Below are 24,606 nucleotides of genomic sequence, written 5' to 3' on the forward strand. Positions count from 1 at the left end.
TCATATTTTTCATATTATATAGTATGATCCATAGCTTAAGGAAAGTGATACTATTATATTTTACTATCTTTTCCATTCCAACTGTGTCAGTAAGGTTCTCTTTTTCCTACTTTATCTTGTGACCCGATCTCAAACAAAGCTAGGTAGCAAATGGCTTTTAGCAATAAAAATAAATAACAGCATAAGGAAACAATGAATTAGTTCTTCGCTGTACTTTGCTTTCATTGTCCATCAATCCATTAAAATTAATTCTGTCTTTTGGGGGCTTCACAAAAAAAACACCATTGGCTGACATTTGGCAGCAGACAGATGATTTTTGTCTTAGTTTCTGCTGTTGAATCTGGTTTTTTCCTTTATCTGTCAGCTATGTCTGAAGTCCTGGTATGGAGTTTTTTCTGAGAGAAATTTTAGACTTGATAGCAGTTTCTGATTCGTAATTCAGTTCAGTCGCAGGACAACAGTAGCCTGTGGCAACATTATATTTCTGGGGTGGTTATCCCCTCCAAGTTCCTAGGTGGTACCTGCTCTTCAAAGCAGAGGGACATATAAAATAACTAACAAAGGAAATGAAAAGAAGGTATGTGTCTTTTCTTGTAGCATCTTTATGTATCCATGGTTTGTGGGGGCTTCCTTGACACTGCACATTTATCACAAATCAGGCAATTAAAAAACATGTGCTTGTTGGTTGCTTTACCCTTCCATTTTAATGGGGTCATGAATTGTCCAGGAGAAGATGATGTGCCAGTCTTCTGACTTCTGGTCATTGGGCATTTTTGCTCCATACAGTCAACAGAAGAGAGAAGCTTTTTGGTTGATGAAGCTTTCCCTCAGAGATTTGGCTAATGTTTTGTTCTGAAAATTTAAGCTGTTTTACAGAAAAAAAAAGATGACTGACCCATTACTGGAAAGATGAAAGAGCTGTTTGGCATTAAATGTTTTTATTTCCTCAGCTTATTCAACTAACTACTGTTATTGTCATAGTTAACCACTGTGGTAGGTCAGGAAAATATTAGAGTAACTTAGTAAAACCCAGCTTAATTTAAATGCACACACATAGCTAAAGAACGCAAGTGCTTCATAGTAGTGAAATGTCAACCCATTGATGGAAAGGAGGTCTCGTGCAAATCTGACCACCATTAATGTAGTCCTGCAGTGCCAAAGAACAGAGAAAGTGTGAACCTTTTTCTTAATAATAGTGCTGAGTTACTAGAACTTTTTCGGCAAGTGTGTTGCTCTCTTGAAGAAGGTTGTGTAGGATCAGATATCTCCAAGTACCTTTGGCTATCCCATCATTTTCCTATTGCTGCAAAAATAAATTCAACAAATCCTTTTCCTGAAGCCTTAAATCAGTTCCTTCCTCATCCTCATACTATTAGGATGTGAAAGTCATGTGGCTTCATTGGGTATTCTTGTGTGACTAGTGTAGATTTTACAAATGCACAGCAATCCATGCTTTCCTTATGTTGTATGTTTAGGCAGAATGAACATCATATCTGCTTGAAATGTATAATTCTGCTGTGTTTTGATTAAAGGAAGAAGTAAAACTATATAATTCTTCTTCATAATTATCCTCTTTCCCGTTCTGAAGGCATATTGTTCTAAAACAATTCTCTTGAAATAAAATACTACATTAATAGTACATTTAAATAGCACATTATAACAAAAACAAAAAAATCCCCTTCCTTGAAACAGAGAAGAAACACAATTGGGAAAAAAAAAGAAAGAAATACTAGTAGGAAGATAAAAAGGCAGTGTCTTTGCTTTTATTGGGGAAGCTTCCTGAGTCTTACAACAAAATACATTCTTATTTTTCCTTCAAACTTTTTTAAGGTAAGGGTTTAATTTGTACATTTGGGAACTGGACCTAAATTAGCTGGATGTGGAAAGCTATGCTAAATCTGTGAAACCTGTTACTTGAAGGAAAATTCCCTTCAGGAAATCACAGAGGCATTTCTCTAAATTGAAGTGATAGTTTAGATTCTGGGATGTGTGAAGACGTGTGAGTGGGTGTTCGTGTATGGGCATCAGGTTGGCATGGTATGATACAACATTTAATATGCCTGTGGGTTGTGATGTAGACACATCAGGTTTTGTAGTGTGTCAGTAACCTCATAAGAAATAATTATAAAAGAGTTGTTACCGTTTGGAGGTACCAATTACTTTCTCTTACAGGGCTGAATCTTAGTCTCAAATGTAGTAATAACTTAGCAGTAATTGCTGTTAATTGACCACGAATATGATTACACTTTCTCTGTTGGAAATGTTGACAAAGTTGTGGGAGTTTTATGTAACTGCACTTAGTGGTACTTACAACCTTTGTGTAGTGTTTTGAGATCTTTAGGTTAAAATACAGTGCTATATAATAAAAAACTAATTCAGTACTTGCAGTTTGGATATATGAATTCAGGAAGAGTTTTGTCATTTTAAATTTTGAGTTGTCAATTCTTCTATCAGAGTTTTCTTGTAAATTGCTCTACCTAGAATTACTATGAACAAAATTAGAATATATATCCAAAACCTAACCTTCTTCATAAAGGAAGAAATGACAAAGACTTTAAAAGTAGAAGTTACCAAAGATCACTGTGATTCAGTTTATTTCATCTGCCTCTTTGTCCTTTTGAAAGAGAAGGAATAGTTAATAGATGCTTCATTTCTCTTTTCCCCCATGTTTTTCCTACTTTCTCCTTTGTTTGGAAAATTTGGCTTTTTCTATAGAGTTTGATTGCCAGAAGTGTTTGCTGAAGTTGTTTCAGGTGATGGAAGCATTACAGTAGGTATGGGGTTTTGAGAGGAAAGGGGTGAATAGTGGTAAAAGCTCTTGCCTCATGCTCTGCTTTGCCACAGGAGAACAAATATGTGTTAGCTTTGGGCTCTTTAGATCTGTTTATTTCTAAACAGTATCTAGACTGTGCTATTGTAATCACACCATCCCATAGCTTTCCTTTCCGTAAATAACCAACACGTATGTTCCATCTCATAGTAGGGCATCTCTTGTTTGATGAAGGGAAACCATATTTTTACATGCTTAATTTTCTAACTTAGCCAGCTTTCTAACCTAACAGTTATTCACTGTGAGTGACTTAGGTATCAGAGAGGAGGATACTCTTCAACCTGCCATCAGAAAAAAATTTTAATTGTTATTAAAACCCTTTGTAAAAAGTGGATTGGAAACTTTGGGATAGCATGGTGGGATAAGTGGAACTAAGTACATTTATGGAGATCTAAATTGTGTATTTAAATTGTACACCCAACCTCCCATGCCTTCCTTTGGGTGAGATGATTGGCTGCAGTCATCTGTCAGTCTCCATCTACATCAGTAATTACTTGAATTTTCCTCAAAAGTAACAACAGTATTTTTCCACTTGGGCTGTGATTCAGGCAAAAGGCAAATAATGTTCCAGGTTCTTTAGGCAACACTAAGTAAGTTCCTGGGAATGGACAGTGTTTCTAATAAGCGCAATTAGAGCATTCCTGAGACAGAGGTGTGGATTTGAGGGTTGGGGGGGTGGTTAATGCACCACCACAGTGTTACATCTGCTTCAAATATCTGCACTCTCTAAAACAGCATAGCTTGCTGTGCAGCCCTGTAAGGCAAAGTATTTGTATGGACCACACTTAGAGATTACAAGTTACCAAGGTCAAATCTGTGAATTTTTGAATCTCGTGTTTTTGAAATGGCATAAATAATCATTTCTGCTTTCAAGCTACATTATCAAGATTCCCCACCCTCACCCTCTACAAAAGAGACAAATATATGGTCATGATGGTGTCTTTGGGATGACTTCCATTCAGTTCCTGGACTACTTGGACCTGGTCACATGCCATTGCTCTCAATTTTGCAGTATAGTGTAAACTATACTATCCAAGCTTAATCCTGCTTGATCCTTTCCTTACTGACAGCCAAGCACAACAGCCACAGGCTTTTTCTGGCTGGGTTGGGAAATTTTTCTACAAAGCAGAAGATATTTCCTCTCATATCAGAGAGTTCTTTAAATGAGCACCTTAAATTCAGCTAGTCAAGAGATCGTTGCTGTGATGCAACCTTGCCTGCTGGGTCTCAAGCATATTGTTTTCTCCTGTGGATTTAGGATCCCAGAAGAGTTTCTTTTGAAATAGACTGCATTTCTGCCTGATCTCCCTCATTCTGGTAGGTTGGAGTGCTATTTTGGGAAAATTACAGAGGTTGTATCAAAAGGAATATAAAAATATGCACCTTTTTTGATGCTTGATACATTGATTGTATCCACTGTTGTAAGTCTCCAAATGGTTGATTCATATAAAGAGGGCAATACAAGATCAGATCCTTTGGCTGGCCCAGTTAGACCCTAAGAAACATTAGACCTTCCAAAAATTATGAAGGTAATAAGAAAAAGACTGAGATGATTAGGCCTAGAGATAAAAAAAATACACTTTCCTAAGTGTACAAAGGATGATGGGCAAAAGAGTATTTTCAGAAAGACCAGCATAAAACTGTAACACTGTTGAAGCTCAGAATGAGTTTTTAACACTGTTTTAACAGCAGTTTTCTGAAGGGAATGAGGAAGGAGACATGATAGCTATTTTGGTGTCTCCTCAGGCTCAGATTTCATGGTTTCAGAATCAAATACCATTCCCAAAAATTCCAGTGGAATGATTTTTTTAATACTTGCAGAAATGAATGAAAAAGATCCTAGATGAAGGAGATATGGTTTGCTAAAAAGAACTGACTAAGTGTTTGTAAGATTTCTGGCAAATAATGTGGAAATTGTTACAAGTGGTCTTATATTCCCAGAAGGCCATGGAAAATGTTGACTTCTGCTGTCAAAAGTGTATTGGACTGAAAAGTCACCTACACCATCTGAATTTTGCTTGTGGAATGTTAGAGCTGAACTAGCAGTCATTAGAGCTTAATGACCACTTTGAATTTGGTGGTACTTACGGAATCCTTCAGTTTTGTCTGTCATTTTGATTTTTTTCTTTGTTTCAATGTTTTGGTAACAATTTTTGGTGTCCCAAAAGAAAGAAGTTTAAGAAGATACAATTTGCTTAGGAGCAACTTCAACTCTCTATGATGGTTATCTCCTTTTTTCATCTTCACAACCGTCTTCATGGTACTTCGTTTTTCAAATTGCATGTACATATTGGTGATATGACTAATGTGAAGAATTATTCCTGTTAATCTTGTTCACTGTATATGAGCTTTCTGCAAACATAGAAAATGAAGTAAATTTTACATTCTTGTTTGTTTTGAATTAGGTTCATGCACTATTAGTTCGAGAAGTCGATGTAGAGAAGGTGTCAAGTTTTGAGAACCCATATGTAGATGCAATAAGAAGTTTATGGAATGACCCTGGAATTCAGGAGTGTTATGATAGACGACGGGAATATCAGTTATCAGATTCAACTAAATAGTAAGTACATGGTGGCTACAAATAACTATTTATAATTTTATGTTTCTAACAAAATAATTTTTACTTTTTAGCTTCTTATACTGTATGCCTGTGTACATATTTGTATGCGTATGCAGCACAAACATACCTGAATATACACTTACTAGACTGAATTAAGGAGTGGAGTATATCTAGTTTAGGATTATATCTGCACTTGTTTCACAGAATGACAGTCTGTGATAATTCAAAGTCTTAAACTAAGATTCTAACTAGGGGGGTTTGTTAAACCTCTTCAAGCCCTTACTCTCCTCTGACATACAATGACAAATGCAAGGTGGACACAAATACTTTCATGTAGTATGATGGTAGTGAATACTGTGAAGTGCAGTCAAAGGCATGCTCCATAAAATTAATAAAATCGTAAGGCCCCAGAACTCCTATTTTCCCAGGTTTCCCCTTTCCCTCCCAGATTGCATTTGCAGTCCTGATGGTAAGGTAAACAGTACTAAGCAAGGGAGCTTGTATTACATTGAACTGCCTTTCTGTTGTGGAAAGTCTAAAATTTAAAGAACATGGCTGCAAGAAAGCACTTGAGGTTAAGCTGTGTTTGTTCTAGATCAACAATAATAAAAATGCATATGTGACTAAATAATGTCTGAAATATTATGCCTTTAGTTTCTTGGGCCAGGAATCTGATTAAACAACATTGTGAAATTCGTCATTGTAACTTGAGGTCGGCCTGAAGAGTCACTCCATGAACTTTAGTTACTCTTGAGTAATGTAGCATATAGCTCTGATAAAATTTCTCATCTGCTGTCAAATGGATAATAGGTGATGGCCTTTTGACGTTGATCAATGTTACAAAACACAGCATAGTTTGTTATTAAAGCTGTGGAAAAAAAATCTATGAATGTCTATGATTCTGCATGAGTTCTTGTATTAGCTATGAAAAAAATTGTTCTGATGATATAAGTCCAGTCGCCATTTGGCATGTGTACAGGAATGGAAGCCTCTTATTGAGGAAAGTGCAGAGGAATACAAAGGCACCAGGAGTCTCCCATTAAGCTCATTGAAGCAGGGCTACCGACGTGACAAGACTGGGATGACATTTGTCTGCACAGTAGTTTGATGATCCTGATCTAGCACAGCACTTTTTAAGTGAGTTAGTCAAGATAAACTTACTAGGATCCTGCTGATAGAGTTTAGGCAGCTGAAAACCTATGGATGCATGATGTAGGTCTTCTTAGATTTGCTGCAATGTTATCACCACACCATATTTTTCTTCTTGCCCAGTGCATAGGGTTTCTGTTGTCCTGTGCAGTTTTCTGTCATGGTTACCTTCCCAACCCAAGATTTGTGTATGTGTATTGTGGTGTAGAGGGGTGCAAAGCACTCTTGTGTGGCATCTCCCTTGTATTATTTGGATTCTCACTGTCCCTAAAGATACCTGTAATGGTTTTAAGTATGAGGCCTTCCTTCCTGGTCGCCAGGAAGGAAGGAAGGAAGTATTCCATCCTATTCCTTTACATAATGTAAACATCTAGATAGACGTAGAGAGAAGCCTCTTCCTCTCTTCCCTTCCAGCAAGGTTTGGAGACAGCAGACCCCCACAGCCGGTCCTGCTTCTGTGGGGGATCTGGGGCCTGGCTCAGCCTACAGGGCCTGTTGTTTTCTGCTGATCCGGAGTCCGGTAGTGTGGTGGTGGCATTTAGCGCAATTGTGCTATCTCAAGGAAAGTATTAAGGGTTTTTTTGGCTAGTTCTTTATTGAGTGTGTATACCTGTTTTTGGTCTGTTTTTTTTGTTTTATCCCTTTTCCCTTCCCTATTCTGCTTTCGGGTGTTGGGGTTTGGGGTTTTTTTTATGTGTATGTAGTTTTTCTAATTGTATATTAATGTAACATAAGTGTAAATATATTTATATATATTGCTCTAGCTCTCTCACTCTCTCTCTTATTTCAGTTCTCTTGTTTTTTTTTTCTTTTCCCTTGGTTTTGGGGGAGGGGGAGCTCTTACAGTGGGGTTAGGAGACTTGGCAGAGAGCCAGCTCAAAACCACCACAATACTGAGTTTTGGTTTTACGTGGTAAGAAAACAAGTAGAATGTTACATAAAGCGAAGAACTTCAGGATGCATAACTGGGAGGAAAAAAATTTAGGGAAAAGTTGCTGATAATATATTTTCACATTATTTCTGTACTGAAACAAGCAGCAAGTTAAGTAGAAGCGGAAGCAGAGCTTGTCTTATATTTTGAACTTCTTGTGTTTGTAGGTTCTAATTTGGTTTCCACAAATGGTGATACTTGTTTTAAAGTTGAAGTAAATGTATGTATGTTGTGTGCTTACCTTAGAGGTTAAAAATAGAATTACTTACTCTCCAAAGTAGGAAATAATGATCTGATGCTAACTCAGATCAGATTGTGCTGAATAACATAGTTTTGACCTACTTCAAATTAAATTGTTACCATAGTGGATCTTTTAAGTAGCATTAAAAATAGTAGGGAATAATTATTAAGTAGCTATAAAAGCAAATTCCTAGTACATTGTTTTGCAAAAGATACATGTACTAGTTGGTTGGTTATTTTTCAAGCTCAGTATGTTTAGCAACTTACCATGAGTTTTTGCAGGTTTGGTGAATTTATTATAGTTCATACTATGGATTTCTGCAAAATCTTTTAGTATTGTGAATCAATGTATATGAGTGTTTAGAAAAGCCTCTTGTGTATTTATGCTTGCAAGTGGAGTTTTTTCAGGTATGTAAGTCCATTAAAAACAACTAGCAGAAACAAACATCGTTTCAAAAATACAGTGTGTATGTTTACCAGCAGAACACCCAAACAAATTTGCTAGGATTAAATCCCTGTCACAAAGCAAAGAAACAAATTGCTTAGAAGTTACTACTGGGATTCACAAAAGCAGTAAGACAGAAATAAGCCCATTTCCTTCTGATTTGATGTATAAACCAAAACAGTTTGTTGTCCACCAGATCTCTTGTAAGCATGTGTCTGTATGTTTAGTAAGCACATGTGTCAGTGTCAGACGTGTTCTTCCTTCATCCCATGCACAAGCCTCTCATCTTCTCAGTAGTTTTCCCCTGTGTTTTTATAGTAGTAGTAATAGTAGTAGTAGTATTTTTGATCTGCTGGCTATATTGCTTTTTTCTCCTGTCAGTGTTCAACACGGTCAAATACTGGTTCTTGCTCTTGAGTTACAACAACCCCAGGCAGCACTACAGGCTTGGAGGGAAAGTGGCTGGAAAGCTGACTGGTGGAAAAGGATCTGGGCGTGCTGGTAGAGAGCAGCTGAACATGAGCCAGCAGTGTGCCCAGGTGGCCAAGAAGGCCAATGACATTGTTATCAGCAATTGTGTAGCCAGCAGGACTAGGGAAGGGATTGTCCATCTGTACTCAGCACTGGTGAGTACACCTCAAATCCTGTGCTCAGTTTTGGGTCCTCCAATACAGGACAGACAGTGAGGTGCTGGAGTATGTCCAGAGAAGGACAGTGAAACTGGTGAAGGAATTAGAGAATAAGTCCTATGAGAAATGGCTGAGGGAGCTGGAATTGTATACCCTGGAGTAAAGGAGGCTCAGGGAAAACCTTATTGTTCTCTCAAGCTACCTGAAAGGAAGTTGCTGCAAGATGGTAGTCAGCCTGTTCTCACAGACAACGAGCAACAGAACGAGAGGACGTAGTCTCAAGCTGCAGCAGGGGATGCTCAGTTTGGACATCAAGAAGAATTTCTTCATCAGAAAGGTTGTTAAGCATTGAAACAGACTGCTCAGGGAGGTGATGGAGTCACCATCCTTGGAGGTGATCAAGAAACAACTGGACATGGCCCTTAATGCTGTATCTAGCTCACAATGTTGTGATTGATCAAGGGTTGGACTCAGTGATCTTTGAGGTCTTTTCCAACCTAAATGATTCTGTTATTACACATTGGCTTCCTCTGTGTGTTCTATTATTTTATTGTTTCCAAGTTCTATTCTGGGTTTCTAATATGTCCTGTATATCATAATACTTTCACTTCCTGCCATCTGTGGACATGCTTTGTCATTGTTAGCTACACTTGTGATCTTTTTATACCTCCTGGTAGTACCACGGAAGACTACATGTGATGTGTAGTTTACCACAAGAGGTGGTGATAGTGTCTAAGAAAATTTCCTGCATCATGGGAGTTGATTTGAACTTCTTATAGGCTCAAAAAATACATTCTATTCTCTTCCCTGGCCATTGGATGCTCCACACCTTGGACAATCCTGTTGTTTTAAAATCAACTTTTAGACTTCTTTTTGATAAAGTCAAGAGGACTTCTGGTATATGGAGGTTATTCGCTTCCCATGTACAATACAGGATGACTTAGCCACTTAACTGCCACTAAACCACTTCCTTTTAAGATGTTCACAGTGTGAGACTGATGTAAAATAATAACACACTGTGGTTTGCCTTAAGCAGTAGCTGTGTGAGATGAGAACATTCAGTATGTGCTGTACAGGTTGGCAAGACCTTAACCCAAAAGTGAAGAGGTTACTAATCAAGAGTCTGTTTGTATCATGGCTTTCCAAAGCCTAAAGAAAGGAGAGGCAACAGTCTTCTGTGTTGACATTAAAAGAGACAGAATTTGGGTTGCGATTGGAATTTGTAAAGATTTGTCACCATTTTTCCCCAAGATGACACTAAGGGCTTACCCTTCATGAACAAAATGTAGGAAATATTTAGAACCTGAAAGTGCCCCAGAGCCTTGCTTGGCTCAGATTTCAACTTCATTTTTCTCTGGTCCCATGAAATGGAAGTATATGGCTATTGTGAATCTTCAATCAAGGACTTTCTATTTGCTATATAAGCACTGAGAATATCTGTTTAGCTTCCCTTCCATGGCTATGTTTTCTAACATTTCAGATAATTAAATAGAATTTTCCCGCAAGTTCCTACCCCACTGTGTTAGCTGTTTCAGTGAGTATCTCATAGGCCACTCTGTAATGCACTGCTTTATTACTCATAGATGCCATGGCATTCTCGTGGGCTTTTGTTTTTGCATTTGCTATCGCCTTTAACAACTCAGTTCCTGCAGTTACACAGCTGTGTGTATACCTTTGAGTTGAGTTAGTTGGACAGTTAGTACAGAAATGGAGATTCCAGTATTTCACCAAGTAATAAGAGCTCAAGGGTGTGATTCTGAGGACATCTTCAGCATATCGCTGACTGTTAACAGGGAAAAAGAGATGAAACCTAATGATGTCTGCTCCGTAAAGCAGTTTCACCTTATGTGAAACCATTGCAGTTGCAGGGCTTTGATCATCTAGTAATTTTTCTATGGCAGTATTCCATTTGAGTTTTAAGTATTTTCATAAGTTCAGCTGAACAATTAGTTCCTTCATATCTGTCAGCTGAAAGTAACATTTTACTTCTGTGTTCCACTTCTGAAACAGGTGTATTTCAGTGTAATTACTGCATGTTGCATTTAGGGTACACAAGAGGAAAGATCAGTGCATGAATCTAAGTTCTTTGTAAGGCAGTTTACTCCATTTGCTGGTATTGTCTTTAGCAATCATTCTTTATTTCCTAAAGCTGTAGGGAATTCTTAAGAGTATAATGGGTCTGTATGAGCCTTTCAGAAGGACTTAATGCTGTCTTAAGTTGGGACAATGCAACGGACACTGATACAGCAAATTTTGAACAACTGTCTATGGGCTATCTGTGTAGAAGTCACTAGTTTTTGATGAGAAAACCATATACTCATAAGATGCATAAGCACATCATTATTTAATAAACATTTTAATACTGTTCATTAATTCTTTCTTACCTTCATCTGTAAAATTGTACCTGAAGATCCTAAAGCTATACTTGGGGGCAATTTCTGTTGCAGAGTGGTAGATTCTGCTTTATGTATTCACAGTTTACAGCCTTACTTATGTAAAGTTTACAGTAAGATAGAAACAGCCAATAAAAATGAAAGTCTGAAATTCAAAGATCAAGTACTAGCAGCAGAACCATGCTTATCCTATTTTATCCCTTATATATAGTCCTTAAACATAAAAGGAAGGTCTGAAGAAAGATAGGACATGAAATCTACTACATACCACAGCACTGCTTCCTATAGAAAAACTGCAGATTATGCAGCGGAACTCAGGAAATTCAGAAAGGGAAGTGGGGTTATGTAAAGCTGTATAGGGTATGTATTTCTTTCAGGATCCTTTTCTCATGCCATACCAAACATGTTTTTAATGGCTGTATAATTTTTACACCACATTTCCTAAAAAGAGAAGTTTGCACAGGCATTTTTTAATTGATGACTTGCCTTTTTTAGCCTTCGCTGAGGTTGGCTTTTAGCCATGCAGGAAATTGAGGAAGGCAGCTAGGTAGGATTTGGGTAGAATAAGGATAAAAAGAACCCTGTGCAGAATTCTTCCTACCTCACTGCAAAGATCTTAGGTTTACTGTGTTTACTTTAGATTAAGATTAGATGGTTCTGGAAACTGGTAATGTGCCTCCATTTTTCACCAGTGGTGTAGAGGCTCAGAAGCGCAAACCTCTACAAAAATTCTGAGAACGCAGCCGTACTTGTTTACATTTAGGTGTGTACACTGAAAATTGATTCCTTTTCTTGTGCTCCTGACTGTTAGCAAAGAGGACACTTTTGTCAGTTTTTCTGGCAGCATTGTGAGGCAGGAAAATTCCTGCTGCAGCAACTTTACCATTTTGTATATGTGCAGTTGAAAGACAAGCAAGTTGTATGCATTTTTAAAAATGCAGAAAAATAAATGTTTTTCAAAGCTTTCGTTTCTGCACATGGTCAAAACTAGTGCTGTTTCTTGTAGGGGTAGTCTCATCAGCCAGTTCAGAGTTTTGCAGAACAGAAATTCCAACCCTCTACCCGTGCCCCCACAAAACCACACCAAACCCCAACAATAGTATGGAGTGTAGCCCTACCTTATTCCAGAATAGCCAGGCTCCAAAGGACAGAGATGTATCAAATCTTATTGAATATCCTGCCTAATTATCCTTAATAATGGGCTTTGGTTAGGTTTTTATTTTCACTTGCACTGCCGCTGTATGTGTATGAAACAGCACACTTTGTAGAGGGTAATAACCATGAACTATTCTAATTTTGTGGAAAATACTTCTTTTTTTCTTCTTTTTTTTTTAATTAAACCTCAGAGCTTTAGGATTGAAAATATGTGAATGTTTATGGTTACTGTCATACCAAAATCTGTCTTACTTGTGGTTGAATGCAGTGAAAGAATTTGCATATGAAATGTTGCTGGTAAGGCTTGCTTTTATAGCTGTGGTTCCAGTGAAATCACCCATCAAACTTTAGGTCAAACAACAGAATTTGTAGAATTTCTTGAGGTTTGTCCTTTCCCTTTTTCTCATACTCTCATTCTTCCCATGTAGTCTAAGAAACAGTCACATTGTTGGCTGGCTGGGTGATAACTAATAATCTTTACTGGTTTTATACTGACCTTTTTATCAGTGACAATAATTACCTGTATCTCAACATATTTGGTTTTATTTCGAGATTTCTAATGGAGTATTTCTGGTGTGGTGCCAGGCAGATCCCTCCTCCTCAGCAGTGTGTTTCAGAGGCACTCTGCTCCCCAGAGACTAACCCTGTGTTCACAGGGTCTTTCAGGCAGACTTCTTCTAAGCATAGAGTTTGTTAGTATGCTAGTGAATATTAACTCAGCATCTTTCTACATCAGTTTTGCCTGCTGAGTTTAGGAAGACTTATTAGGTAGTAATAGTAAGTAGACTAGTCTCATTTTTAACCTCAGAAAGGGAAACGAGTTACAGATGGATGAAGGGTGTAGCTTTTCTGGTTTTGTCTGCCCATGCCTTACCGCTTGCACCTGATTATTTAGGCTATACACTGAACATAGTTTAAAGTTACAGAAATTCATCTCATGGAATTATTCCTGAGAAAATGCTACTTTATCACCTGATTACTTGCAAAAATCTGAGTTCAAAGATGCTGGTAAGTAGTAGCTCGTGGCTGGAGGAGAGTGTTTTGAAATGCCTGTCCCATGTTGAAGGCACTCCAAGACCTCAATCTCTGAAAGTAAATTCAAGATTTGATGATCTGTCTTCATTAGGTGATGCAGCCCTAGGAAATTAATTAAGTCTGAATATTGAGCTGCCTGTTCATGATGATGGGGGTCATATTTAACTTCTTAAAGAACTTTATTGGTTAAAACAACTCTGGTCTGTTTATTAAGGTTAGGAGTCTCACTTCCTTGCTTGATTTCTATATGGGAAAGAAATGCAGAAACATACAGAGCCAGTCAATCTACTCCCATGATCCTGCTCCTGCTGTTTATTTTGAAATGGGGAGAAACAGTACCTTTGAAACCTGCTCTCTTTCAAGGGCATCATTAGCACCTCCATAGACTAGCAGCTTCCCTGAAACTGGCTGCAGGCTTGGATCTTGTCACAGGTGATGCAAATGCATTAAAAAAAATAAAAAATTAATTCTTTCTTAGTGCTAACTGGGAAACAAAAGGCTTCCTCTGCTTCTGGTCAGTGTGCAGATCACAGGCATGCTGCTAGATGCTGGCGGTTTCTCCTGACGTCAAAGGAGGGCCACAGCCAGCGGCTCATTATATACTCATCACCTTGGTAATGCACCTTCTGCCTGTCACTATAGCAACCCCCTGGAAAATTACCTCAGCAGCCACTAAAATTCATTTTTACAAAAACTAATTTCATGTATAATTAACTTTTGAAACTTGGTCTGTATTATAAATTTACTCAGAACCACGTATTTTCCTGTTTTCTTTCCTTTGTATAATGCTTAGCTGAGTAGGTACTGTTTGGGTGAGATGCAATATAGCTACAGTGTGATTCATCACAGTAAGATTTCTTAGCAGGTGGTAAAAATAAGCTCAGAGTACCATGTAGCTGAGACCTAAATGTCTTGCATAGTTGCTACTATCAGTTCAGCTGAATTCCCCATGGTGACGCTGGTGGTTACCCAGTGTTGGACTAGCCCTCAGGATGGCTGACAGTGTATTTGCAATACCCATATTGTTATTATGGCTTTAAATTTTGAAGCTAATAAACTGAGATAATCTGGTTTTGGGCAATTGTTGGCAACTCTCTCTTTGTGGAAGTTTGTGGATATGTAAAGTCTTGTGGTTTGTTTGCAAGAGCGTGTAGCAATTTCTAGTATGCACTGAAGAGTTAGTTGCATGACAAAGGCTGATTGCAGTATTTGTTCATTCATTTTGAGTTAGGCACTTACCCTAAAATAAGCTGCAAATATCTCTTGTGTGCTTAATTTATTTTTTTTCTGTGCATAGGATTTGTTTGCCCAGGTGAGCAGTATAGTTGTCAGTACTTTAGGGGCTGCATTAGGTAAGTGCTTTAAAGCCACAGTGAATCAGCTTATTAATAAGCAGATATGCAGAAGAGTCAGTCAGAATCTTCATTTTCTTTAACTCCTCACCCATCTGCATTCAGAAACCTGACACATTTCACATAGCCTTGGCTTCGTAAGTATTCTTCTGGTTCCTTGTAAGACAGTGGAGGAAGTAACTCCACCCTGCTTTCCTGCTGGAGTTTATGGACTTCCCACATGCTGGGCCATATCCATCAAATAAACTACCTTAATTTGAACAATTTCAGTATTCCAAATAATTTTGAGATAAATTTGTTATCAAGCTGTTGTACAAGTGAAAGAGCTGGCAGCTAGGGATGGGCGGAGGTGCAGCTAGGGTGGGGCTGGAGCCAACACAGTTGAAGGAAGAAAAGAGTTGGCATCAGCTAGCACTTTCAGTGTTTTAAGTTGCTGCTTGATAAAGTAATATAAAAATAAATAAATTGTTAGTTTAATAAGTTGTAGGGTACTTAAAGGCTATGCATGCAGTGCTGCATTCCCCTGGTGATCAGAGAATTTCTTTAAGCCCCAGCTTTCATGTGGGGGGGGAGAAGTTAGATATCCAACTCTTCTGGCATGAGAAAGGTTTAAAAATATAAGACTTTCTTGTGACAGTGACTTTTAAACCATGATAAGCCAAATAATAAATTTTCAGTGCTACAGGAACAGTTACAATATGTGAAAAATGTGTGTGGTGGTAATATGTCTTTAAATATTAATAGTATTCCAGTTGCCTTGTCTTTTCATGTAGTCACCTGTAATCACTTACATATTCCCTCTCAGCATTTTGAAATAGTGAGTCAGGCCAACAAACCAATTGTTCAGAATAATCAGACTGTCACCCCACCCCTTTTAATGCAATGCAAAAATCTATTTTTGTGTTATGTGAAGAGAAAATGTCTTGGGTTTTGGCTGTGTAGTACTATGGATTTAGAAGTGTAGCATTTTGCAATTAATACAAAAGTTGCAATAATGTGTTGAACTCAGGTGTGTTGAGTTGCTCCCACTGATGTTTTAGGAAGATTGCACTTGGCTGAATAGAGAAATTAACTTCTGCAATATATCAAAAATCTTCATAAAATAAAACAGTGAGTAAAATGGAAAGACCCTGATGTCAATCCCTATGATAGATATTCCTACCCAAAGGTAATAGATTTTTTAGAATTAGTTACTTTATTTTAGAAATTACATAATTTTTAAGGGGGACTTGACATTCTTAGTGATTTTAGAATGTCTTGAAGGGAGCTCTGGGTTGCTGCTGCAGGCAAAGCTTTCAGTCTGATTTTCAGAAACATGTTTAATCCCCTTGAAGTTGATAGCAGAACGTGAAGTTATATATCCTCATAGGGTGACAGGCAATGTAATTGTCTGCAGAACTGTCAGTAGCAGAAAATATCTACTCCTTTGCTTCAGAACAACAATGCAAAACTTCATTAAAAACTGAATTCCAGCACAAGTCATTTTTCGGCAGAAGTATCTCTGTTAAAGTAAACTTAAAACAACAACAACAGCAACAACAACAACAGAAAAGCCACAAAACAAAACTTAAAATAATTTTTTCTACTTAAAAAGAATTTCATTGACTATTTGCTGTATGTTCACAGCATTAAAATAGCAATAATAAAAGATTTAGAAGTAATATGTGAAGTAATTTAGAAATAATTTGTGTAATTCAGAAGTAATTTGGGATATTTTCATTTAAATAAATTGATACAATAATATGTTTATTAATAAATTTTATGTTGTTTATTAAGTTTTAAGTTAGAAGGAAAAGTGGTAGGGGCTAAATATCATTATTGGAAAACAAAAACATGCAGGATGTTTTTCAAATTGCTTTTGTTGGGCTGTAGATTCTGATTGCCACGAAGATTTTATTTTTAAAGGATTTAGTGCATGCTTCTGATTTTTTTTTCTATGAGATACTCTTACTGGTTTTGACACTGCTTCTTTGATTCTGGGTTTGAATGTATAATTCAGGACAGTTCTTAGAGAGCCCAACATCCTTTGATTTGTTAAGTGAAGAAATTCAGGAAAAAAAATAGGATTCCATAAGGATGCATAAGGACTCCTCTGTGGACTGCATAGGCTGTGTAAGGTGCTTCGACTGAAATGAATGAAAAGGTTGTCACCTGAGTTTATTTGTTGAGTGAGCAGAACTAGAGCATAATTGAATGGGGACAAGGAAAAGGTAAGTATTTTTAAGGATAAGTAATGCTTCTGAAACTTAATGATGTCAGTGATTTGTGTTAGGACAAAACAAAACAAAACACCTTATTTGCTTGTTTAATGGTTTCTAGAAACACAGATGATATTTAACAATTTAGTAGTATCCCTTTGCTTTATCACCTTTCTAAAATCACCCAGATGTGCATTACCAGATACCTTTGTAACACGTCCACTGTGCAGAGGTGTAGTAACCAGGCTCAACTTGGAGACCACAGCTGAAGCTTGCCAAAGGAATGCAACGAGACAGTTGTGAAAATAGGCCGCCACCTGCCAGTTTATTCAGTTAAAATTCTCCTGCTTTTCTGAATACCACTGTAGCAGTGCTTCTTTATGTCCTTCCAAAATTTAGTCACAAAACGAAACTAATTCTTTTGGGGATGGGAGGGAATAAGAAGCTAGTTCAGGGTCTCCATCACTTTCTTACTGTGGTAGTTATGGGTCTCATTCACTTACACTTTTTTTTTCTTTTCCACCAACAAACTGATGATGGGCTTGTTCATGCTGCTTTTTGTGTAAAAAAAGCTGAGGGCAGATCATGGGCTCAGACTCAAACTTGTTTCTTGTTGCCAGAAACTAGTCAGTTCTCAGAAAATATTTTCAGAGTCATAGCTTCTGATTTAGCAAGATACAGTGTTTAATACATCTTTCTCACATTCAGTGCTTATTATCGGATTGATATTTCATGAATAAAATCATAGTGAGGGAAATTTGATAATAACATTTGGTAACTGAGCCAGTAATAATTTGGCTCCTTTCCAGAGCTAACAAAGTAATTCATCTGTATTTTTACTGTAAGGTAGAAATCAAACTATCTTATTTTTGTCATTGTTCAGGATAACATCCTCTCACTATTTCATTAAGAAGTAGTTCATGACATCAAGAATAAGACTGATTATTTCTTTTCTAGCTTTATTTAAAAAAAGCACCTTCACAAATTACTATGAGAAGAAGAACATATTCAGAGCTTGGTGACACTTCATAATCATTTAATAAATTACAAGACCATTGCTCTCATCCCCTAGAATGAATGAGGGTATTCCTAAATTAATTTATGTTCTCAACAGCTAACTCTAGGTCATTCTTCTGCTGTGAACTAGCCAAATGCCAAAGAACTTAATTTCTTCCAGCAGTCTTTATTCCAGATGTCTGCTATGGGGAGAGCATAAGGTACCTAGTGCACTGACTTCATGAGATGTCCAGCTCCCGGACCCAAAAAGGCTATCACACACATTGTTACACTTCTTTGTTGCAGGATGTCTTTAATGACAGTTAATTAAAACTTGTACACTGGTGCTTTATGGTTGAAACTCAGCATTAACCAATAAGCATAAGAGTTTTGTGTTGTAGTTACTGAACCTTTACAATTAATTTTATAGCAATTTTGGGTTATTTGCTGGCCAGCTGTAGTGTATTTTATGTACTGCAGGCTGTATGTACTGATAATGAAACTTTCATAATGTACTGATTATGAAACTTAATCAGAAGTTTCAGTGTGAATGCAGGACTTTGGGTGCAGAGATTCCGCTAAATGCTGGTGCTGCCTTCTGATAATAGGATATGGAGAATTTTTTAATTTGACAGTGGGTGGGTTTTTCCTTTTTTAGTTTAGTCTCAAAACAGTGCCACTTATCCTCCTGTTATTTTATAACTGGTAATGATCTAGTCTGTAGCAGTTCATTGTTCTTCGGAAGGTTCATGTTTGTTTATCCAGGTGTGTGTGTAGACACTGCAGCATGAATATCAAGAAATATATTACATATTCTAGTAAGACCATGCAATTTTATAGTTCTCACGTGTTGTATAATACTATGTCTCTAAATTTCCTAGAATTATGTGATTGAAAACTTTGGTGAATTTACATGTGAAAGCCAAGCAAAGTTGCATAAAAAAGCCCCCATAATAGTTATGCCACCCTGCTGTTAAAGCTATGTAAGTGGGGATGGAGTGCATTTTTTATGGTTTGTCCCCTCTTTTCTGCCGATAATGTTCTTTTTTTTTCCTGTTGTACTTCTTGCTACCCCACAGCCCATTTCCATTCCCAAATTTTCCTTTCTCTTTTCCTCAGTGGGATGATGGTGTCACTGTCTAGCATTCCTGTTGTTTCTCCCTGTCTATAGCTATCTTAATGACTTGGACCGCATAGCAGATTCCACCTATCTGCCAACTCAGCAGGATGTGCTCAGAGTTCGAGTCCCAACAACAGGGATCATTGAATATCCATTCGACTTACAAAGCGTCATTTTCAGGTAGAAAAAAAAGTTTTAACATGCACTTGCTTTGTTTCTTTTGTTTCCTTTTATGTTAGTAATGGCAAGTATAGGATATTGGTTAAAAGTGCATAAAAAGCAATAATTCTGTATTTTTAAAATTTGAGTTAGGTCAATTTATTTTCATGTAATTGTCTACATTTAATAAGGAAATGACATTAAACATGTCAGAAGGATCAAAGACAAATAGGTCCATTATTTTTGAAGGTAGTTATTACTAATAGAAAATCTGTAATTCATCTTTTCAATAATATGCATCAAAGTAATGAGTAGTAATCTGAAAATAAAATCATGTGTCTTTGTCATTCATGTAAATTATGGAATAAAAAGTTAGCACATGTGTAGTTGACTTTTAGAGAGAAATTGCTCTCCTTTAGAGAGAAATCACCCTACCTTAGTGCAAGTACAGTTGTTTAAAAAATAACTGCAAATTAGACACCTGTGCTTACACTGAGACATGGGAATATACTGCAGCAAACATGAGTTTTAATTTTGCCTATCAAAAATTTTAGTAGGTACATATTGTATTCTATTTGCTTAAAATGGGGCAGCTTTAGCAAATTGAGAATTTTGATTCTGGTAATTTGGGCGGAAAAAGGCAGTCCACCAAGTGTATTCTATTCACATCTGTTTCTGTTGAATACACAGGGCATAAATTGCCAAGTCATAGCTCATGAGACCTTTATATCTCATAATTCTGAGGGGGTTGAGTCCAACAATAATTTAAATACAGAAAACAAATCAGACTTAAAGCAAATATGATGAACTGTCTACTTACAAGAGATTCTATTAAATATCAATGGGAAAAATCATTAAGAAAACCAAACCAAACTGTAGTCTTAACTAAATTCTTGAATTTTGTCATTATGTGTGTGATTGTGTGTTTATCTGTTAAAGTATTCATGGAGTTGATGTGGATGTTAATTTTACAGAATGGTGGATGTAGGAGGTCAGCGATCAGAAAGAAGAAAATGGATACATTGCTTTGAAAACGTCACATCTATCATGTTCCTAGTAGCTCTTAGTGAATATGATCAAGTGCTTGTGGAGTCAGATAATGAGGTAAGCAATCATCAGCAAAAGCCACCAGTTTTAAAGAAAAATATGTTCACTTGTGCAGTCCCAGGTGTTTTCTAAATGCATGTACGAGCACATCTTGCACTCACTGGTGTGAGAAGCACTATAGGGATCAAAGGGAAGGAAGGGATCAGTCTTCAAATATGGCAAAGCTGATCCACTCCATGGAGGATTCAAAGAATTCTGTCTATTTTGTGTTGAAGGGGAGTGCAGACTGAATGTTTGTGCAGTTAGTGTTATGAGCAGAGGCACAATAGTTAAGTAGTGTAAATGAAAATGAAATTTAGAGAGTCCTTGCTGGAACAGACCCTGAGGTAGTAAATGTCATTCCTTTGACTTAAACCATAGGAAATATATTGTATTTTTATTTCAGAAGATAAGAGAATTAAGCAACTGGGTGAGCTGAGGGTGCAAAACACACTAGTATCCATTATTTTGCAGGCAGTTTCACAGAGTAAGGAGGTTTTTCAATGTTCAGATTATTTTATCTTTTCTGAGGGCTATTTTAAGTTACTCTTCAAACATTTAGAATTTTATTCACAGGCACTGTCCTATGCAAGTCTTCTAGCACGTGCTTACAAAAGTTAGGTGGAAGAAAGAAAACATTTGAAAATATCTTCTTCATGGCTGCATACATGTTGATTACAGTGTCTAAGAGAATGGTTGACATAAAGTAAAACAGGTGTCCCTCAACATTCATGTTTGTATGTTGAACTTTCTTCAGGATTAATTTTTTTTAAAAGCCTGGCAGCTCTGAAAGCTTTTATGTTCATAGTCTTTTCCTGAAAGAAAAATTAATTCTATAATTAAGTGTATCATTCAAAGCTGAATTTAGAAAAATGATGATGGAGTCTGCACCAACTTCATCTCTTGCAATTTTGGCAGCTAGACACATGGAGATAAAGAGAACTCAGTCAGACTTGGCTCATCTCAAGCCAAACTAGAAATGTCTGGTTCCGTCTTTTTCTGTTTGCATTAGTCTTCTGCAGCCACAAAGTCAACACACAGGTATTAAGCATTTTAATTATACAAGGCAAAGCAAAATATATTAGAAATCACGTAAAGAAAAATTAGTTATAATAATTTTCAAGTGCTATTGTAACTATCCAAAATAAGCTTTCAAACTTTTGGATTGTAGCAGTTTATATCTGTGTTTTCATATAGTCTTTCTCATAGGAAGAACTTCTCAAAGGAACTATCTCATAGGGAGAGATTGACCAGACTCTGGTTCCCTGTGTCGTGGTTTGACCCTGGCCAGATGCCAGGGGCCTATTAAAACCACTCCACTACCCTCCCTCCTCCCCTGTGCAGCTGGACAGAGGAGAGAGGAAGAGAGGAAAAAAACAGCAAAGGAATTTCATGAGTAGAGATAAGGATTGAAAGAAGGCAGTGTTAACAGGCAAAACAAACTCAGAGTGAGGATAAAACTTAAATTTATTACTAATAGAATAAGAGCTAAAGAGTGAGAAATAAAACACTGTCTTAAAACACCTTCCCCTTCTCCCCACCGTCCTTCTTTTCAGGTCTTCCTTCCTTCCCCCAGTGGTGCAGGGGGACGAGGAAAGGGGGGTTTGTTGTTATTTGAGTCCATCCTTCAGGCAGCAACTTTTTACTGTTGGCTCTTTGCAGTCTGATGGTCCTCCATAGTTTACAGGGGGACACCTATGTTGCGATGGTCTTCACGACGGGCTACAGGGGGGTCTCTGCAACTCCGACTCCTTCCTCTGCTTCCATGGGGTCCCTCCCACGGGAGACAGTTCTTGATGAACCTCTCCAGTGTGAGTCCATCCACCCCTCGGGCAACAGTTCTTTCCAATCTGTCACCGCATGGACGACTTCCCCAAGGGGGTGCAGTCCTTCATGGGTTGAGCTGTACCGACGTGGATCTCCTACAGGGGCCACAAGTCCTACTCGAAAAAACTGCTCTGGCATGGGCTTCCCTCTCCATGGGCCACAGGTCTCCAGCAGGACTTCGATCCATTTGGGCCTCCCACAGGGGGTTACAGCCTCCTTCGTGTATCTTCCTGCTCCAGCATGGACTCCTCCATAGGCTGCAGGAGGGTTTCTGCTCTCCAGTGGTTCTTTATGGGCTGCAGAGGCTTCAGCTTTAAGTCTTTGCCCTGCTTCTGGGGGAGGGGGTGGCCCCCCCCTTCATCCGCCCCTGCCTTCGGCTGCACAGAGCTTGATGACTGCTTGTTCTCCTGGACTGGAATTTCTTCTGCGCCACAACCTTCTCTTCCTCTGTTCTTAAATATGTTATCACAGAAGCACATCTCATTGGCTCAGACTTGGCCAGCAGCAGGAAATCCCTCCTGGAACTGGCTATCCTTGGCTTTTCCTAGGATAGTGAAAGCTTCTAGTAGCTTCTAACAGAAGCCACCCTATAGCCCACCCCCCCGCTACTAAAACCCAGCCACAGGTTAAACCCATGACATGTTCTAGTTAGGTGGGTTACTCAGCACTTTCTCTAGTTTGTCAGATAACTTCAGTGTGTAGATCATGACTTATAGCATCCCTGCTGTAGAAGACAAAGCATTGTCTTCCTAGGCTGAGTCATTTGGTGTATACCAGCTTGCTCTGTGTTCTCATAAGCTAAAAGGGTTCAAGTGTTGTGATCTGAATAGAACATCTGACTGAAGATTGTGCTCTGGGCTCTTCCATGACTGAAGCGATGCCTAAAATTGTGGTAGCTTTTCTGTAACTACTTTTCAACTATCATGAAAAAGATCACTTTACTCATAAAGCTGGTTTGATTTTTCAGATTTTTCACTTTCAAAATACTTTATGGAGGTCAAAACCTTCTTGCAGATGGTTCTTTCACCTTGCTGCTAAACTATTTGAGTTTCTTATTAACAATAGTGGAAAACTTCGGAACCTTTTTAGTTTAAAATATATTCATTACTTTAATCATGACCAGTTTTTGTTTTCAAGTCATATATACATAGTCTAGTAGACTTTCCGTCACCCTTAGGTCTGTGTTACTCTAGCTCTGGGAATGATCCAGACAGTGTCAGAGCTAAGCACCAATCTGGGCAGCTTAAGTTTTGGCTTTCAGCAAACTGTAACCTGTCTGTCTAGATTTTGTTGGTATGCCCGGGCACTGCTTTCTTCCTTTCCTTTTCTCTTCCCTTTATCTCTAACCATTGCAGTGCCAGAATAAATGGAAAAATGGGTTTATTTACTCTGCATAAAGCAAAGCATAGTTTTTCTGAATGTGAGTGTGGCAGAAGTATGGGAAAAGGTTTTAAAGGTGTTAGTTGACGCCTTGAATTAAGAAATTTATCCCAGAAAAATGTTTTTGTTTGTCACTACAGAGTGACAACCTCATAAGGGAAGACAGTGATTTAACTTGGAGACTTTGGTAACCAGCCAAGAGATATTTTTGCACCTAGCTTTAAATCGTGAAGCAGAATTGAAATTTTAGCACAAAAGTGAGAGAGTGTGTATAAATGCCCTGCTTTCTTCATATATGTGCCATCATTTTGATACTAGGATGGAATCTAATCCTTCTTTGATCTGTGTGCCTTGTACTGAAATTAAAATATCTGACTTGACAATTTACAGTGTTCTGCTATTTCCTTTGCATTGCTTTCATGACCTGATTAAGCTATGGTTTTTGTAAGATGGCCTACTTTCTTTTTCTAATTTATTCACTGCCTGAAGTCTCTTCCCTTGTAGTACGTTTTTACAAAGAAAACTGTAATTTTTAATAATTTGTGGCATTCTTTTTAGTTAATACGGTTTTTCATTACACTCATTTTCATGACTAAATACGAATCTGTAGCAATTACTATTTACCATTTGGTGCATCTATGATTATATGACCCTTTCTCATTAAGAAATCGGTTTAGACCCCTGAAGATTTGTATTTCAAAATGTAGTGCCTGGTGGATGCTTAGTTGTAAATCTATTTCTTCCCTTGTTTACCTCATTCAAGAGAAATACATTGGGATTATAAATCAGATGAGCTTCTGCTGAGTTAAAAGGATTTGTTAGTGTCTCTCCAGGGCTTTTACTCACTGGATATGTGTGAGGTGGAGCTGGGAACTGTTTCTGTCTTTGTGCCTTTGGAGGAGTTAAGAATTAAAAGTTCTGAGGAATATATTATAACTAATGTGTAAGGGGACATCATACATGGAAAGCAAAACAAGTGTTCAGATTGCCTGTTATTCAGAGACCGGTGTAGGATGACTTTTAAATGACACATTCATGAAACTGTACTCCCAAGACAAAGATCTGCAACTAAAGAGTTGGGAGCTTCAGTCCTGAAGAAAAGGACATATGGCTGTCCGACT

At 37.7% G+C, this 24,606-nt stretch overlaps 1 protein-coding gene across 2 annotated transcripts in view; it reads left to right on the forward strand.

The window, feature by feature from the left end:
- LOC113960854 (guanine nucleotide-binding protein G(q) subunit alpha-like) overlaps positions 1 to 24,606 on the forward strand; it is a 131,202-nt gene that overhangs the window by 84,050 nt on the left and 22,546 nt on the right. For both annotated transcript variants that reach the window (XM_027670688.1, XM_027670689.1), the window contains exons 3-5: positions 5,236 to 5,390; positions 19,085 to 19,213; positions 20,167 to 20,296. In XM_027670688.1, coding sequence (XP_027526489.1) covers positions 5,236 to 5,390; positions 19,085 to 19,213; positions 20,167 to 20,296 — 414 coding nt within the window. The remainder of the gene's footprint in view (positions 1 to 5,235; positions 5,391 to 19,084; positions 19,214 to 20,166; positions 20,297 to 24,606) is intronic.

This window comes from Neopelma chrysocephalum, unplaced genomic scaffold (assembly GCF_003984885.1).
Source record: "Neopelma chrysocephalum unplaced genomic scaffold, ASM398488v2 Primary Assembly neopelma1_96926, whole genome shotgun sequence".
Classification (NCBI taxonomy): domain Eukaryota; kingdom Metazoa; phylum Chordata; class Aves; order Passeriformes; family Pipridae; genus Neopelma; species Neopelma chrysocephalum.